Genomic DNA, 19,110 nt, shown 5'->3' with positions numbered 1-19,110 from the left:
CACACACACACACACACACACACACACACAAACACACACAAAATGGAATTTTATCCATACACAAAGAATGAAGTTATATTATTGGAAGAAAAATGTAGGAGGAGGGCCCCGGGGCCGCTTGTTTGCCCTCACTGCACAGAACCGAAATACACACAAAAACTATATTAATTAAAAGAATGCCTGGCCCATTAGCTCTAGTTTCTTATTTGCTAACTCTCATATTAATTTAACTCATTTCTATTAATTTGTATATTGCCATGTGGTAGTGATTTACCATCAAAGATTCTAATCCTGCATCTGTCTCAGGCGGAGGATCCATAGCGGCCCTCTCTGACTCCGCCCTTCTTTCCCCCAGCATTCAGTTTAGTCTTGCCCACCTACTTAAGTTCTGTCCTATCAACAGGCCAAGACAGTTTCTTTATTCATTAACCAAGACAGAAGGACCTCCCATATTAGAAAAATGGACAGAATTGGCTATCATCATGGTAGTGAAGCAAGTCAACTGTGAAAGGCAAATACCGTATTTTCTCTCATCTGTTGAAGCAGGAGGAAATGAGAAAGATGACATTAAAGTAGAAAGGAGACTGCTATGAAAGAGAAAGGGGATGAGAAAGAAGGGGTAAAAAAGATAATGGGGTCATCAAGTACATTATATGTGCAAGTGTCACAACAAAGTCCACTATTTACATATTAAAATTGACTAAATTTTACAAAATGAAGCAAACAAGTCATGTAACCAAGTAACAGGTTAGGATATCACTTAGGTACAATCTGGCTCTAGTCACCTAACCTTCTATCACTCAAGCTCTCACAGCACGCACATACACAGCATTTTATATGTGCTATGTATATGCAACCACAAATTATATATACTAGAGTATATAATTCTTCATACTTCTTTTTTACAGGATGCTGTGGGTATTTTTTGTAATAAATGTTATCATTTCCACAGTAATATAAGATTCTATTATATCAGCCCAACATAAAATGACTTGAACTTATCCATACTAGCTTTCAGCATATCATAAAAATAGCTTCATGTTGGACACTTTTATACTACCATTGTCTCCTTTATGCTCATTTTACTCAACTGAACTACCAAGGTAAAAATATATTATATATTCTCTTCACATAGTGACTATTTGATTATAAAATAAGATCTTTTTTTTTTTTGGTTTTGTTTTTCGAGACAGGGTTTCTCTGTGGCTTTGGAGCCTGTCCTGGATCTAGCTCCGTAGACCAGGCTGGTCTCGAACTCACAGAGATCCGCCTGCCTCTGCCTCCCGAGTGCTGGGATTAAAGGCGTGCGCCACCATCGCCTGGCATAAAATAAGATCTTAATCTGGTAAGAATCCTTGATGTAATCATGGATCATCATTATTATCATTCTTGGCATAGGCAGGCATTTTTCCCTCAAAGAACTGAAGGCTAAGAAAGTCAGGAGGCAAGTTACAGAAGACAGCAGGTGTGAATTTGCACATAACTTTACATTTTAGTCACTTCAGGCAAAAGTTACCTGTAATGAGTTTAAGTGGGAAGCCATGTGGTTCTTTATTCTTCTGTTATGTATTCCAAACTATCTAAAATAAAAGCACATTATTTTGACTAATGTTTCTCAAAGGTGACAAAACAATACTGTATGCTTCTAGAAGTAGGAAAAGTGTGTTTGGGGAATTTATGTGAGATTGAATGTGGTGGGGGTCTTCCCCACTGACCACCACATGTGTTTTAAAGCCAGGGTTTCTAACTGAACCTGGAACTTGCTGATTGGCTAGACCGGCTAGCCTACCTGCTCCAGAGATCCACCTGTGGCCGCATTCTGAGTGCTGGGATTACAGAGGAACGCTGTCATGTCTGGCTTTTATGTATGTGCTGGGAATCAAAATTGGGTGGTCATGTCTATATGGTAGAGCTTTATGATTGAGCCATCTTCCCAACACCAGTATTTACTCAAAGATTTTGTATTTGTTGATGCAGTGTCTGGGAGGAAGTGTTGCCACCACTTACAACAGTCCTGACAACAAAAATCGTCCTTTCATCATTTCCAGCATTGTTTCCAAATAGAATCAATAATAAACTGAGTCTTAATAAACAAAAGCACCCACTCCTAAAAGAATAAAAGCAAAACAACAACAACAAAAAACTTGTTAAGGCCCAGGGTAGAAAAACAAAAGTAATCATGACAGCTGAATGAAGATTGTTAGTAGAGGCAGGAACTTAACAACACATCTGTGAAAACCTATTATATATAATCCTGTGCTATTAAAAGTGGATGTGTGCTTTCACTTCTGAGCAGTCAAATGTAACTTTTATGAAAAGTAAACTTGATCAAAGAGGCTTAAATTACTTGGGATGACAAAAAAGGAAATGAAAGAAAGGTAAGGGGAGATATTTGGTTGCACAGGCTCCATTCAAGCTTCAGTTTTTTTTCCCCAGTGAAGAGTTTTATTTAAACAATGGACAGCATTCAAATGATTCAAATGACATTTATAAAACAAGATATGGGTGTCCATATATGTGCACAAACAAAAGCAATGGAACTCTGAAGCATACAGCAGGAGTTGAGCATCCTGTGCATTACTGTTAACCTCTCGTGTCACAGGGCAGGATCCTGAGTTGGCTCTAACAATAATAAAAAAATTCAGACAAAACTATGGTCCCAATATATCATTTAATTTCTGAAACTATAAAATTAACAAAATTCTTCCCATTGGTTTAAGTTTATCTAACTTAAAAATCCATTTTTCTGTGAGATTAAGAATAAATTAATAATAGACAGTCTTTAATGCTAATTTTCAGTACTTTATCATCATTAGCACAGAAAGCCAACATTTTTAGTATTTAATTAAACATTTCTGCTTTCATGTGCTATTACATTATACATATCTTACTGAAACAGCTCAGTATATTCACAACTTCCTGAGGAACTATTTCATCTCTCCGTGATCACATAAATATTTTCTGGTTTTACTGAAGAAAAGGGGGAGTAATAATGGAGACTCATTATTAATTATAAAAGCTTGGACTTCAGCTTAGGCTTTTGCTCAACTAGCTCTTATAACTTAAATTAACCCGTATTTTTAATCTATGTTCTGCTCGAAGGCCCGTTACCTTGTCTCCATACTGTATGTCTTGCTTGCTTCCCTATGTCTCACTAGCGAAACCACCTTTCTTCTTCTCAGAGACCTCTCTGGCTGGAATTCCCACCTAATCTCTTCTGCCTAGCTATGGCCCGTTCAGCTCTTTATTACACCAACCACAGCAATATATCTTCACATAGTGTACAAATATCCCACAACAGCAAAGACACCATTTTCATGGTATTTATTTGTTCATATGTGATACATTTACATGCATACACACAGTTTGTGCTTTAAATTTTTATGTCTCTATTTATAGTAAAATGAGTAGCATCTGGGCCCCACACATGCAAGGCAAGTGCTCTACCATGAGGTATTTCCCTAACACTACTTCTTTTCTGAGACAAGCTCTCATGTAGCCCAGGTTGGTTTTGAACTCTTGATCCTCTTGCTTCTGTCATCGGAGTATTAGGTTACAGATGTATGTCATGATGCTTAACAAGCTTGAGAATAGAAATATCTTCCTGCATTTAGCATTACCTACAGGACCAGATAGCAGTGTCCAAAATATTTCACTTAGTGTCTGTTGTTTGTAGGACTAACACATTTTCTGGCTTTATTTAAGAAAAAAAAAAGGATCTACCTCATAATACTTCATGGAATTCTGATTAAAGCTGTTTCAGTATTTGTGAAAATTTCCTAATCACAAGTTCCTCCAAACTGGAACCACTAAACTATATATATGTACGTATGCATATATATGTAATATATTTATTTCCATTTTCCCCAAAATGCCTTCTAAAACTTTGTACCAAATCTCTTAGCCATGTTGGTGATGATTTTAGTATACTTACCTACACTAAACTTAATCTTCACATTTTAAAAAAATGGTATACATTTTAACTAACACTTATTACTGATTATCTTAGTCATCATCAAAAGCAGTTAGGACAGGAACTAAAATAGGGCAGGAACCTGGCAGCAGAGGTTGAAGCAGAGACCATGGAGGAGTGCTACTTACAGGCTTGCTCCTTAGGCTTATTCAGCCTACCTTCTTATAGAATATAGGACCAGCAGCCCAGCAATGGCACCTCCCACATCAATCACAGACTAGTGGCTGCTAGGAGACAGAGGTAAGGTGGTGTAGAAAGTAAGGTAGGTGCCGTAAAAGGCACCATGACGAATGTAATGTGCCTTTTTGTGTGCCGCAGAAACCATTTTATGTAATCTGAAATAATATGATGACTGCTTGCTATCGGGCAGTTCCGGTAAGAGTTAGGCCTCAAAAGCAAGCTCCTGGCAGGCTACTTCAGACTGGGGCCCAGCACAAGACAGGACCTGGTATGTTAATGCGCTGACCCCAAATTGGTGCTGAGGTGCTAGTGAATCAGTCTTGAGCTGTGAGCCCTGAGAACACAAATCTACCAGCCAGCTAAATGATACAAAAACTGGAACTTTGGGAATGGACTCCAGGATCACACTGCTCCTTAGACATGGCTTCTCTAGCTTCTGTGTTGATGTCCATTGGCAAGAGGGCTTGGGACTCATGTGTGGCCCTAGCAAAAGTGACCACTGAAATTCCAGCACTGTGGTTGTTGGGCCCATTTGCCAGCACTAGCAGTTGGTCTATGCTCTCCAGGACCTCCAGGACCTCCAGGACCTTCATCAGTGACATCCCCCCAGCCTGCCACACCTGAAGGATGTCTTGGTGGATGTGGGTGGAGCCTGCAAGCTTCTGAAGAGTTCTTGCAAGAGAGCGTTCTCCATTGGAACCCTGCAGCAGCATATCTCCTAAAACAACTGTTCACCACTTGGGGAGATTTCAATTATCTTTTATATTAGCTTGACAATATAAAGAAAGTTTGTCTGAATAAAGTGAGCATATTTCCAAGACATACCTTGTTTGGACATCCTATTGCCTTACAGTCCACGGGCCAACCATGCTCTCTGAAATGGATTCTTAGACTGCTGTGTCTTGACTGTCATGGTAAACATAGGAATCTACACTGACAAAACTGTTTAGAACTAAGTGTGTAAACACATGAATAAATGCACGCAAGACTTGGAAATCTGAGAAAACACTGGTGGACTGTACAAATCTCAATATTCTGGCCATGACATCACATGGCATTTTGTGGGACAACAGGCTTTCTCTGTACTATTTTTTACACCTGTTCATGGATCAAGAGCAGTTTCAAAAGAACAAAAGCTTAATTCAAAAAATAAATGTTTTGATGCATGTGATCTCAGCATTCAGAAAGGAGAGAGGTAAGTGGATCTGAAAAAAACAACCCAACACAAACAACAGAACAAGATGAACTTATGGGACTGGTTCTTGAAGGACAGATTTTCCACTGTGGAGAATTTACTGCTTTGCTGTGACTATGCTAAATATTTTAAGCACGGGACACTAAACATCTTCATACTGCCTAGGAGGGACAAAAGATAATCTAGACAGTGTTGCAGCGCTCACTTCTGATTTCGAAAGGAAACAAAAGAGCAGCCATACTGGAAATGTAATAGAGATAAGGGAGCTTGAAAATACAGGACTAGGAAAGTCCCTATTAGGTCCAGGATTCACTTATTTTGGGAAGTCACAGAACTACTCAGGAATAAATATAACACACATGATATAGTTTGGATTTCATAGTCTTAGGAACTCCTAACTACAATGGTATCTGTACCTTGGACTGGATCCAAGTAAAGACATAGAGTTTTGTTTAATAAATACTTTGTACACTGCAACAACAGCAGAGAATTTTCTGTGCCTCTATCTGCTTCCCTGTGCAGGCATATATAGAGGCAGGGATCAAGGTTGGCTGTTTTCCTCTGTTGCTTTCCACCTTATTTTCTGAGGTAAGATCTCTCATTGAACGTGCAGTTCATCCCACTGGCCAGGCTGCCTGGCAGTAAGCTGCTGGCATCACTTGTCTCTCCTCCTCAGACTCACATTATCAGACCCTCTTATGCCCATGCTGGAGAGTGGAAGGAACTCAGCTCTCATGTGTGCAGAGCAAGTATCTCACCCACTGAGCCATCTCTCCAGCAGCCATCTCTCTAGCCTGGAAGATAAATTTATATGTTTCAATAGCTTGAAGCAAGAAACAATGTTGCTCAGTGTGAAATTTTCTACTTGTGCCATCATGTTGATATAAAAAGCTTTTTGGATTTTAAAGTATACAGAGTATGTGGGGGGCAACAAATCTAATTTAAAAGGTCCAAAGATAAACTCAGTAATAAGAAACTACCAAAAATGGCAAGGCAGATTTGAAAACAAACAAAATCCTGACCTGAAATAAAAAAATAAAAGTTGAACCTAATTCAATAGATGTGTTAAGCAACAGAATATGTGGAGGTTAAGACAGGTCTTAAGGAGTTACACAACACAGATGATAAATGAAAGAAGAGAATTAAAAGGAAAAGGATAACATATATGTAATACTTCACAATAGCTTAACAAAGAAGCATCAACAATGCACTTTTTTATAATTGATAAAAATCCATTTACAGTCTTAAGAAACCAAATCCCAAGTGAGCACACAGAAGAAATCAAGGCCTAGAAAACTAGAATGTACCCTAGAAACAGATAGACAATTTATATTAAGCATTTTGGAAAACGAACTTCCTGAAGAAAAACCAGGCCATGCAATGGAGAATATACCTGTAACACATGCAACGAAGGATTAATATATATTATTAAGAAAGGACAGTTCAATAGAAGCATGGGCAAACAACAAAAAAGGCAGTTCACAAGGAAACCACATGCGTAATTAGCATATGAATAGATGTTGACCCTCATTAAAACTCAGAGAATCGCAAATATCACTTCAAAGACATGGCATCCACAACCATGAAATTAGCAAAAATGAAACGCTCTAGTAACACCAAATGTGAGTACATTAGTATGTTTCTATTACTCCTTAAACACTGTATGGACATCATGCATTATCTTGTACACGGGTCCTATAACAAAAGCTGTACTACAGTCAAATGGACTTTGTCATAGAAATGCCCACTCAAGACTCTAGGGAGAGAAATTCCACTGAAACAGAAACAGTCATGAAAACCAGACAGCAGCAGGCTAAAAGGTCCCTACCAGGAAGGGGTGAGGACAAGAGTGGACTCTCACTTCAAGTTTACCTAAAAGGTGGTGTGATAAGGATCAATTTTAGGGGGCAATCATGGGAAACATCCTCTTAGGTCTTTTTTTTATATTTATTATTATTTTTTACTTTTTATGTGTAAACAAAGGATATCGGGAACACGCTTGGAACAAAAAGCAAGAATGAGCACAATGATACAGGAAGGAATCAACCCTAGGTAGTCAGAGGTGCATAGTGACAGGTGCATGGATTGGCTTAGAGGGGAACAAAGGGCCTTGTTTCCCAGTTCAGAGACATTGCTTCTTTGTTCAGGAACTAGCCTCTCTCTGGCTTTAGCCCCTCTTTTAAACTTAACTCTGAGCCTTCAGACTTTTATTCTGTCTAGAGCTATATTTTCCCCAAATGTCCATGAAGTACTGGCTTCAATTGTCGGCTCAGTGAAGGACCCTCTGAACAAAGAAAAATGAAATCCCCTCTCCACTAGTCTGGTACTTCGATTCCCTTTCCTGAGTACTCTTTAAGCAACCTATTCTCATTAGTTCTATCAACTTTTTTTTTTTTTTTTTTTTGCAGTACCTAGGAACACCTGGCACCAGGTAAAGAGACTCAATAACTACATGCTGCATGAATGATGATTAAGACTTGGTTGAGGAAGTTAAACAAGCAAGCATGGTGAAAATAATACTCCAGATGAAGTATGGTCATCTATGGCTTGCAGAAGAGATGACAATTCAGATCTCAAATCAAGAGGAATTTGGTAACTATGGGGCTGGGGGGGGGGAGTGAGGGGGGACGACACACAACACCCATGCACATTTGAGAAATGGGGTACATGTAGAGATGGGAAGGGATGACTGGGTCAGATTTTTTCCTAACAATGTGCACAACAGAGGACACTGAAACTCATATTGAGTTTCTCTATTCTGAACGTTGTTTAGAGGCTTATAGTAGTACAGCCATTTCTTGCAACAAAGATGTAAACCTAAGATTAAAAATATAGTGTACACGAAACTACTAGCACTACTTACATCACCAACTCCAAAAGCCTGAACAAAGTTAGACCCGTTTTCCCTTCAGCGGTAGAGTATATACACCTCAAACTGGGAAACTTTGTTACTAAACTGCTCAGCTTTCAGGGCCACAAAAGTCTTAATGGTGGGAAAGCAGCGTATGGAAAACAGACGTCAAGACCAGGTCAATTCAAGTTTCCAGTAGCAGACACACTCCGCTGGGCCGTTTGTAAACCTCAAAGCTGTCAGAATCAACCGGCACTTTTTGTTCTGGTTCCTATGAGTTTACCTTCTCGCCCATCTCTGGGACACCTATCTGCGTCTCAACGGCTGGGCTACCCTGACAGCTTTCGTGAAGACACAGAAAGCAGGGAGAGTGTGCAGACTACTGAAGGGCTGGTGTAGGCAGTCCCGAGGCACTCGGGCAGGAGAGCCCGGGGACGCTAAGGTGCGTGGGGCTTCCCGGGGCGGGCCAGAGGTCAGGCTCAGGTCTAAAGCAGGGCGCGGGGCGGGACGGGGGAGGGGGGGCTCGAGAACGGAGCGCGGCGCCACGGAGGGACTCACAGTAGTAGGCCACCACGGGGTCCCGCTTGTCATGCTCCTGAGCCGTTCTCAAATGATGCTGTATGCTCTTAAACTGCGCGGGCAACGGCGGCAGCGGGGCCAGCGCGGCCATCTCCACTCCCGGAAGCGCCACTTCCTACTAGCCGGCCGCAAACACTTCCGCTTCCGCCTCCGAGCGGAGCAAATCCCACCCACTCTTCTGTTGCTCAGCGGCTTGTTGGCTGGGCGGGACGGATGCGCGGAAGAGACAAACTTAGCTGCCGCGCTCAAGGCAGCTGTAACGTGGGTCATGTGAGTCTTTGGTGTTACACACAGCAGCAGCGCTCTCTGCTGGTAAGAGAAAGAAGCGTTTTTAAAAAAATTTAACTTTGATTTTTTTTTTTTAATTAAAAAAATTTTTTTTTTGATGTGGAACAAAAGAAAGGAGATAAAAGGGTAAAATAAGAAAGTAAAGTTTATTGACTTGGAGAAAGGAAAAGGCTTCCTATAACTTCCAGTTCTCCAATCTTAATTTTGTATATATTAACCACCACATCCCTCCCTCCCTCCTTCTTTTTCTCTCTCTTCTTCCCTCCCTCTCTCCTGTGTCTTCAGCTTCCAATTCTCTCTCTCTCTCCATCTTATGTGTGTGTGTGTGTGTGTGTGTGTGTGTGTTGTCTCACTAAGTTGCCAAATTAGTCTTTGAACTTTATATCCAGAGATTCCCAGTTAGTAGCAATTACAGCCATATGCTAATTGATAGCTCACAGAGCTTTTGGGGTGGGTGGGTTTATTAATTTTAATAAAACAAATGATCACAAAATAAAATTTTATAAACATTTACCAAAAAGTACACATGGCAGCCTTTCTAGAAACAGTAGAGATACTGCAAACATGTATGTCAAGGAAGGTGGAACTGGAAGCAGCCGCTGCTCTTGGTTTAGAGGCTTTAAATTCTTGCCTGAGAAGTACTTGTTTAAATTAAAAATTTGCATGTTCACGTATTGGACTACATGGCCAACACTTTTCAAACTTGAAAGCTAAATACAAGGAAATTAATGGAAATCGAATACTTGCTCTGATCTGGGTAGTATATTTTCATGAAATAATACTATTTAAGTTTATTATTCCCAGAAGATGAGGAACATTTGGGAAGTATTATCCAATTTTAATTCTTGTAAAGATAGAGTCCTGGTGATTTATTCAACACTTCTGACTCAGGTCATTTTAAATAAAGCCTTACCTTTTCTTTCTATCAGCATTTTTGGGGGGGGGGCTCCTCTCCATCCCATAATAGCATCCATAGCATGCTTAAGGAATTGCATTTCATCTTTCACCTTTAATAACCTCTTTTTTTAAAAAAAAAACAGTCTCCTTCATTTGTTTTTTTTCTAGTGCAGGCAGTTATAGATTTACATTTCCCGCTAACAGCTGTCTTCTCTATATCCCAGAGTTCTGATAAGTTGTGCTGTCATTTTCATTGCGATCTAGTTGTTTTAAATTTTCTTCCTTGGTTTGTGTGATGATCTGCTGCTCCTTCGCAAGTGTACTGTTCAGTCTTTAAACATGTGTGTTGTTTCTGTGTTTTCTCTTGCTGGGGTTTCTAGTTTGATTCCTTTATTGTCTCACAAGATATAATGAATTATTTCAGTTCTCTCTAGACTTGCTTCCTGGCCTATAATATGTTCTATGATAGAAAAATTTCTATAGGATGAGTAGAAGAGTGTATATTTTTTATGTATTAGACAAAATATTCTGTAGATAACTAATACATACAACTCGTCAGTGATGTAGTTAAACTGTAAACTTACTTTGTTGGTGTCTATTTGGAAAGGCTTTTTTGAGGATAAAAACGGGGTATTGATATCTGGGGTGTTGATTATCTCAACATGTCTGACCTGTAATGCACGTGACTGTTTAATGAAACCAGGGACCCAAGTATCCATTGAAATGATACTTGCTATATTTACATTTGTTATATGATATTGATTTTGTCACTTGTAAGGACACTTTGTAGTGGTCTTTATTAATTTTGTTTTGAAGTCAATTAGATATCAGAATAGCTACACCAGCCTGGTTTGTTTCTATTTACTTCATAGTTATATTGTGGTTCTTTGAGGCTCAGTCTCAGTTTCTAGGTAATATTATCAGAGATTCATTTCTTAGAACAAATAGCTGTTAGATTCTTTTTTAAAGATTTAGAAAAACGTCTATGTATGTGTTTGTTTTGTGACTGTGAGTGTGTGTGTGTGTGTGTGTGTGTTTGCCCACCGAGGTGAGAAGAGTGCTTTGGACCCCGGAATTAGAGGTTAGGTAGTTGTATACTGCCTGATACCTGTGCCTGGTACTAAAGTCAAACTTTCTGGAAGAGCAGTACCTACTGAGTGATCTTTGCAAAGCTTAGATTTTATTTATTTTTTTAATACAGGCAGCTAGTCTCACCTTTTAGATGAGTTGAGGTGATTTGTGTTTCAGATGGTTGTGAAGGATTTGCTGACTTACATGTTAAGTTTTACTTTCTGTTTTTCTGGTTAGTTGGGTCATTTTCTGTTTTCTTCCTCTCCTATTACGAATAGGGCTTTATGCTTGTTTGGGTTTTTTTTTTGTCTTTATTATAGGAGACTGCTTGTTTGTTTTTGGCTGCTCAGCCCTGAAATAACTACACAGAAATTGTAGTAATTAACCCTTATTTTATATTTTCCACAAGGCTCATGGCCTACTGTCAAAGTTCATCTGTTTCTGGCAGGGGCTAAATGGCATTTCTTTGACTCTGCTTTCTTTCTCCAAGAATTCAGTATAGTTTTTCTGGCCTAGTTCTATTTTACTCTATCAACATGCCAAGGCAGTTTCTTTATTCACTAACGAATAAAAGCAACACATATACAGAAGGACTTCCCACATAATTTCCCCTTTTCTGTTTAAATGAAAAGGAAGGTTTTAACTTCAACATAGAACAATTACATATAACAAAACAGGTATTAAGAATTACAGTTACAACATTTATATCTACTTTATCTTTTATCATAAATGAAGAAAGCTATAAATTTAACTATCTATTCTTCAACTCTATCAAAGACTCCAGAAGGATATAATATTGCCTAAGTTAACAGGAAGTGCTTTGTAAACAGCTTCCAAAACTCTAGAATTGCCAGAGGTATCTTGCTACCTGGACAGTCACCCACAGTTCTTCTGTACCATGGGGCATCCATCTTCATTCTACAGGCCCATAATATACCACATACTTTCCAACAAAGCAGGAAATTTCAAAGAGAGTTCTGCCTATATTGGAAGTTCGCCAGTCACATTTTTCTGTGTCCTGCAGAATGTCTAGCAGAGTCTTTCATGAAGCAGGAACCCCAAAGAATCATCTCACCTTTAAGCAACTTCAGCAGTCATTTCTCTGCAGGTCCTGCATGTCCAGTTCATATGGTATAGCATCAAGGAGTTCAAGAAAGAGCAGTTTCTTGCCCAAACGGCTAAAAAACTCCATAAGGAGCCTCTTCGATGCCCATCTTCCTCTTGAAGTAACTGGTGCTGCCAGGAGCAGATGTGTCTAATTGCCATGAAATGTCCTAAGTTCTAAAAGACAATATCAAATGCCATATTCTGTAGTCTTTGACAGATCTGAAGAATATCTATTCATCTGAAATACATCTCTGTACGTCTAGAAAACCTAACATGACTACAAGCTTGACTATTATGTATGATTATCTATTAACCTATATTTCTTAATTATACATTACATTTTAAAATGAGCTGTACAAACACAATAACTTAATCAAGAGCAGAAATATACATACAATCAGATTGATCTTAAATCTGTTAACAATAAACTGAGATCCATACCAATGCAAATTTTTCATATCTATAACATATCCTCCTTTAACTGTAAACAAACATATATAAGCAATATTTGGGATGTAGTTTTCTCCAGTCTGCTTCCTGTTTTTTGTTGGGTGAAGTATTTGGGGGGGTTCATGGTGACCTTTCGGGGTTCTTGGGGCATCAAACCACATTAGTCTGGAACGGACCCATATGTTCTCATCTTCTGTGGAAACAAAAGCAGAACCTCTTTTCCAAAGCAACATATCCTTAGACCAAAATTTTGAATTCAACATACCTTTATGTTGGACTTAGGAGTTCATACAATGAAATGTCTCTCATAATGTAGCTCTTTACCAGTCAAAAATTCAAAGAAAACACAATAATATACATAGTCCTTATTCTCTGTGTATATTCCATCTCTACATGGCTTACTTTTCTTAGTCTATTACTTTTTCTACAAGTTTAATATTTATTTTATTATCTTTCCTCCTCAATTTATGACTGTCTGTACTCTTTTTATTGCATTTACTCTCTCTTTACTCTTTTTCTTCTCTCTCCCAAGCCTACATACATTTTATAAACACAGTGTGTCTCATTTAGATGTCTTTTATGTCTGAATCTGTCCTTATTAAGTATCTTTAATCCTTTTCTGACCAGGACAACTTCTTAAAATGCTAGGCACTTCTTAAAATCCTAAGTGACGGTGTTACTAGGGCAAATATAGCCCTGCCTGCTTTCTCCACCCAGTCCAACATGGTGGAAGTCTGTTCACTACCACTGAGACTGCCAGGTGTGAGCCATCCTTACCACCTCAACTCTGATAACCAGTGTGCCCATGCTGTCACCAAGTAACTTGCAGCACACTACCCACAAAATCCATTTAAAGCTTGGTCTCATGAAAGACTCAGAGCCATTCTTGCTGGTGAACTAGGAAGCCCCTGTTTTGAAACTGTGTGGTTTTTGCTGTTATGGCTGAAATCTTCTCTTAAAAGAATTGTGCCTCTGCTTGCTTCTAGCAAACAGAGCCCACCTGAGAAAAGTGCTTAACTTTGTTTTTTTGTGTGTGTCTAGAATTCCTTTTATAGCTTTCTCAGGTTTTACGTTGATTTAGTCGACCACATTGGTACACCAATTTGATGTTAGAGAGCCACTTGTTTGTTCCGGGCTGCTCAGACCCGAAATAACCACACAGAAACTATATTATTTTCAGTACTGTTTAGTCAATAGCTCAAGCTTATTTATGGCTAACTCCTATATCTTAAATTAACCCATCTCCATTAATCTGTGTATCGCCACGTACCTGTGGCTTACTGGCAAAGATTTGGCATGTTTGTCTCTGGCTGCAGCGCCATGGCTTCTCCTTGGCAAAGAAGGCGCCAGCATTCAGTTATCTTTCTCACCTACCTATATTCTGCTCTGCACCGGCCTAAGACAGTTTCTTTACTAACCAGTGGTATTCATAGCATACAGAGGGGAATCCCACATCATGGCTTATTGTACTTAAATAAAGGACTTTTTCCTTTTATGAAATTTATTCTATCATGTGTTTTTGTTTGTATTTTCAAACAAAATTTAGATTCTACTTGCAGGTATTCACAAAAATATTGAATTTATAGTTCTATGTGAGTCACCAAAAGTTCTAAGTGATTAAGGCTATCAACACAGTTATGTTTTATTTATCTAATTTAATTTCTTTCAGGATTATTGCATTATTTTTATTGTACCTATCTAGCAAATACTGTGTGAATTTTTCCAATGTGTTTCCTGATATTTTTAGTATACTATAAATGGAAATACTTTTGCAAATTTAGATATTTTACTGTTTTAAAGCAAGGGGTTTTTGCACTTCATTATTATTTTACGGTTTTTATGTTTTAGAATTTTCTGTGTACTGTTTATATAGATGATATTTCTTCTTTTCCAATCCTTGTATCTTTTATTTGGTTTTATTGAATTTACTCATGAGATTATCAAGAATACATCTATATTTATATCTATCTATCTGTTTTTCTCTTAGTGAACTACAATTCAAATTCAGCCCAAAACAGGAAAAGTGGAAATGCTTCTCTTTGTCCAAATCGTGGGGGAAATTGTTCATTCTTTTCAATATTATGGGGTATTTCCTAATATTACTTTATATTTTTTAAAAATTAAATTCAGATAATGTTCTTATTAAGTAAAATTTTTGGGTTTTTTATTTCATTAGAAATGTCTGTTAAATTTAATCAAATGCTTTTATTAAGATGACTATGTGATTTCTTCTTTTAATACAGTTCAACTACATTAATTGTCTTTTAAGTGTTTGAATGATCTGTCACTCCCAGGATAAACTCAACCTGCACATATTCTATCTATACATACATAGTTGGATTATGTGTGCTAATATATTTTTTCTAAGAAATTTCAATAACAAAATTATGGTATGCTACTCTCTTTATACAAAATGGGAATATTTTCTACTTGTTCTGACACAATATTGCCCAGGAAGCTGGGAGGTTCTTTTGTCTTTCTTCCTAAAGAAATTTTGTAATTGTATCTCTTTCTTAAACATTTGGTGAATTTGACCAGAGAAGCCAGCTGGATCTGGAGTTTTCTTCAAGAAAAGGGCTTACATCTTAATTTATTTAATAAATTTAAGAATATTTATCGTTTGTGTATTTTATCAGTTTCTCTTGTCTTAGCAATAAGCATTTCAAAGAATTTCTTCATCCATCAAACTTAGTGTTACATTGTTCAAGTACCCTTATGACTATGTTAATGTCCTATCACCTTTCATTTATTATAAGATTGATTTCTTCTTTTGTTCTTTATCATCTAAAACTGCATAACTAAAATGTTACTGGTTTTACTCAACTTTGAAATAATCACCATGTGTTTAATGCATTTTTGCTTAAATTTCATATTTCTATATTTCATGTTATGTGTATTCCTGGCCTATTTAATGATTTTAGCTAGTTGTTTTGCTAATTTCTTAAAGCACAAAGATAAATAAATTTATAATTTTAATGGCAAAATATAGGACTGCTATAGGCAGCCAACTTTGTTTTAATTCTTGTAACAAATTTCAATAAACTGTTTTCATTATTATTTGGTTTATACTACCTTTTAGCTTCTGATGCCAGTTCTTTCTTAGTCCATGGATTAATGTAAATTTATCAGTGATTTCTCAAATACGTAGACATTTTTCTCATCATCTTATTCTTTACTTTATTTACAATTTACTTGCATTATTTCAGGTCACCACTCTCTTGACTTATCGCTGCACCACCCAACAACTTTGGGTACCAAGTTGTTTTGTTTTTAAATTTGACCTAGCAATGTAGTACATATGAAATAATGGGTCCTCAGAAGCTGTTTGCTGAGTGGAACTAAGTTGGTTTTTCTTCTATGCTTTTATGTGGCACAAGATCAATGATTTGAATTCCTAATATGGAATTTGTAACATCAAGCAGGCTAAATGGTGCTTAATAAAATCCACAATTTCAATATTTGATAGACTATGTATGGTTCCTTACTAAAATACCAGCATAAAACAGAAGGACATATATATTTTTAAATGACATTAGTGAGGACAGTTGTTGGAAATAAAGACAAATAGAGTGCACTGATTTTCTGTAAAATTACCTACGGGATAATTTCAAAATCATTGAGGAATTATAATTTAATGTAAAAACTTTAAATATGGAAGTTATACAAAATCAGGGTTTGTATAGGCACAACAGAAAACAAGGAAGCCATGCACAGTGTTATTTACAGCAGCTCTAATTTATTATTTAACTATCTCCATGATCATTTAATATTAAAATTTTTGGAAAACAATATATTGGGAAAACAAATAAGTTTACTATTAAAGATTCAATTGTTCATTACCTCCGAGTTAGTGATAAAGCTATATAATGATTTTTAATTAATTATATTTTTTAATGTTTTTAAAATTATATTTTCCACAAATGCAAAGATAATTATGTCCTTAAAGTTTAAACTCTGTAGTTTAATGGATAGAGAAGACCCAGATTCTAGTTTGGTTGAGTGACCTTCTGAACATAACATAACAACTCTGAACATCAATTTCCCAGTCTCTAGCAGAGGTAAGAAGTTTCTTTGGTCACAAAATAATGCAATCATTTAAAATGTTGTTTATGAGAGAAGCTTTCAAAATCACTATTTTAAAAGTGAATTATCATTAGTCTTATGTGTACATTGTCATAGAATAAGTGATAAAATAAAAACTGGAAATATTTTCTCAAAAACACCTAGTTTAGAACTTGTTATCTACTTATATTATACATAAACTACAGATACATCAAAATTTATAGAACATATGGAATTAAGATACTTGATGAGAAGACTAAACATATAGATTGATAAGAATTATTGCATGACTTTAGGCAATCAACCATGTCATTGTTTAAATAGGAAGCATGATCTTCTGAATATGATCTCAAAAATCTCAGCAACACATAATACCATGGTGATTACAGTAAAGGTGTACATTGCAATGAGAAAAATAGTCTTTTCAAAGTGTTCTGGAACCATGCATTTTACAACATTTATTTTTTTACCAAGAGATTCAGCATCACACAAGTATAGAGGCTTCACCTGGAAGCCAAAGAGGTGAATCTGAAGCCAAAATGCCACCACCTCCAGGCTGATCCTTAACAAGACCGAGAGGATGTAATTCACAGTGTACGCGGGCTTTTGAAGAATGCATTCTTGATTGATGCTTTTACATGCAGCATAAAGGTGGAAAATAGCTCCAGGAAGCAGGACAACCACTAGTTGTAATGCCCAGAACACCTAAAGTATATCAGAACTATTTTAGTCAACTCAAATAAACATGTCACCAAAACACATGGAAAATTCACAGATTCAGAAAGGGCTAACCTAAAAATTCTAAGTTTCACAAATGCCTTATAAAAATGAAAATATAATAAACAAATGCAGTAGTGTTTACATACATCATTTATTTTCTAAGATTTTAGAACTCTAAACATATGGCAATTGGAAAACATGATCATATTTTACTATCACTGCCTACTCACTAATGATAATGATGAATTATCTGATTGTAATAGCTGCTTAATGTCTTTATGCTCAATATACCGATAAATAACAGATTACTGAATTTGAATGTACTTTTTACGGACCTCAAGTTACATTTTCTCAAAGATTCAGCCATGAAAGAGTAATTCTCAAAACTATAGGAGAAAAAAAATCTATATGTGCTGGGGAGTCAATGTTTGCATCCACACTGGAACACTTACCTGGGGAGTTATTGGCCTGAACTGATTGTAACAGAATAGATTTATCTCTCTTTTGTCTGGCTCACAGCTGAAATGCAAAGCCTCGTTCCCGTAAACTGCAAAGCCCAGCACTCCAAGGAAGAACATCCTCACAGAGCCGAAGAAGAGGGTGTGGAACTGGCCGACCACAGTTGGAGGTTTCACCTGTTGGTTTTGGAAGGGACAAACTGGATTGGAAAAGGAACATTTGGAAAGGAGATTTTGAAGGATATTTTTATGATCACATCAAAAAGTACTTTAAAATATTAAGGTCTGAGAAGCTTTGAAGCAAGACAGATGCTTTAGATTGTCAAATTGACTGTAAACCCTGCAAGAGTTCTGTGCTGCTTTACTCTTCAATTATAGAATGCGGTAGTCAAACCAGGCTCTATTGGCAATCAAACAGGGAAGTTTTGAAACATTTTAAATAGCTTTCAATTCAATGAATATTTCTTTCTCATGTTATCTCTTTGAAATAAAACCAGAAATCTTACAATGTCTGATTGCCCCTATTGGAAGATTAGATTATAATACAATATTACTCTTAGTATAAATACTATCAAAATGACAGAACAATATCTACTTAGGTTTTTTTTTTTGCTTTCCATACTTAATATTGAATTAAGAGTGTGAGCTACTTTAAAGCATCAATGGATAAAAGCATCTCCAGGATTAATCTATCTATAATTTTAAATTCAGACTATTTTACAGCACATGGTTGTTATATAAGTTATTTTCTTTGTAAATGTACAGTTAATATGCCCATCAACACACATACCAACGAGATTAAAAATACACAGACAAAAATTTGTACAATTGAATTTCTTGTTTGTTACTTACACATCCTTCGTAGAAGTTCTTGATGTAGTTTAGAGACATTTTCCAGATGTTATCTTGGCATCCCTGTGGGCTATTGTTAAACTATGTTGTTAGTATGCTTTACATTCTCTCTTGACTTGTATAACAGAAACCACCTATCTCTGCAAATTTCTCTTCCCTCCTTCTGTTTCTTTCTTTTTTCCTCAGATCTCTGGGACCCTAGTCAACTTTTCTATCTCCATCTCAAAATAAAACAAAAAGCAAAGAAACAAAAGCAGAGGGCATGTGGTTAGTCTAATAATCCCTTGGCTTGCAAGATCAGCAAAGCCAGCCAGTCAGTCAGCAAAGCAGGCCAGCAGACAGATGCCCTGAGCACTCAGGGGCCCTGCAATCTCTTGAGAGTTGCTTAGACGTAAATTGGCACACTGTGTACTCCGGATTGCTATTT

The 19,110-nt window shown here is 37.0% G+C and overlaps 2 protein-coding genes across 3 annotated transcripts in view; both read right to left on the bottom strand.

Moving 5' to 3' along the window:
* Positions 1 to 8,916, bottom strand: part of Vta1 (vesicle trafficking 1) — a 57,127-nt gene extending 48,211 nt beyond the window's left edge. The window contains exon 1 of one of the 2 annotated variants that reach the window (XM_005360992.3): positions 8,758 to 8,916. In XM_005360992.3, coding sequence (XP_005361049.1) covers positions 8,758 to 8,869 — 112 coding nt within the window. In that variant the 5' untranslated portion in view covers positions 8,870 to 8,916. The remainder of the gene's footprint in view (positions 1 to 8,757) is intronic. The other variant, XM_026786446.1, reaches the window with a different exon arrangement.
* An 8,046-nt stretch (positions 8,917 to 16,962) lies between these two features.
* Positions 16,963 to 18,722, bottom strand: Gje1 (gap junction protein epsilon 1). The gene is made up of 3 exons (XM_005360991.2): positions 18,684 to 18,722; positions 17,826 to 18,008; positions 16,963 to 17,358 (listed from the first exon to the last, which is right to left on the bottom strand). Exons 1-3 carry the CDS (start codon positions 18,720 to 18,722, stop codon positions 16,963 to 16,965), a joined length of 618 nt encoding a protein of 205 aa, XP_005361048.1.
* Between the last annotated feature and the right edge of the window lie 388 nt (positions 18,723 to 19,110).

This window comes from Microtus ochrogaster, linkage group LG4 (genome assembly GCF_000317375.1).
Source record: "Microtus ochrogaster isolate Prairie Vole_2 linkage group LG4, MicOch1.0, whole genome shotgun sequence".
In the NCBI taxonomy this organism is placed as follows: Eukaryota; Metazoa; Chordata; class Mammalia; order Rodentia; family Cricetidae; genus Microtus; species Microtus ochrogaster.
The sequence above is the reverse complement of the archived record's forward strand: the minus strand, read 5'-3'. Positions and strand labels throughout refer to the sequence as shown.

Coding starts and splice junctions, on each gene's coding strand:
- Gje1 (XM_005360991.2), bottom strand. CDS start 18,722: ATGTCTCTAAACTACATCAAGAACTTCTACGAAGGATGT. Junction 18,009..18,683: donor AGAACTTCTACGAAGGATGT/GTAAGTAACAAA, acceptor CAAAACCAACAG/GTGAAACCTCCAACTGTGGT. Junction 17,359..17,825: donor TCAGGCCAATAACTCCCCAG/GTAAGTGTTCCA, acceptor GATATACTTTAG/GTGTTCTGGGCATTACAACT.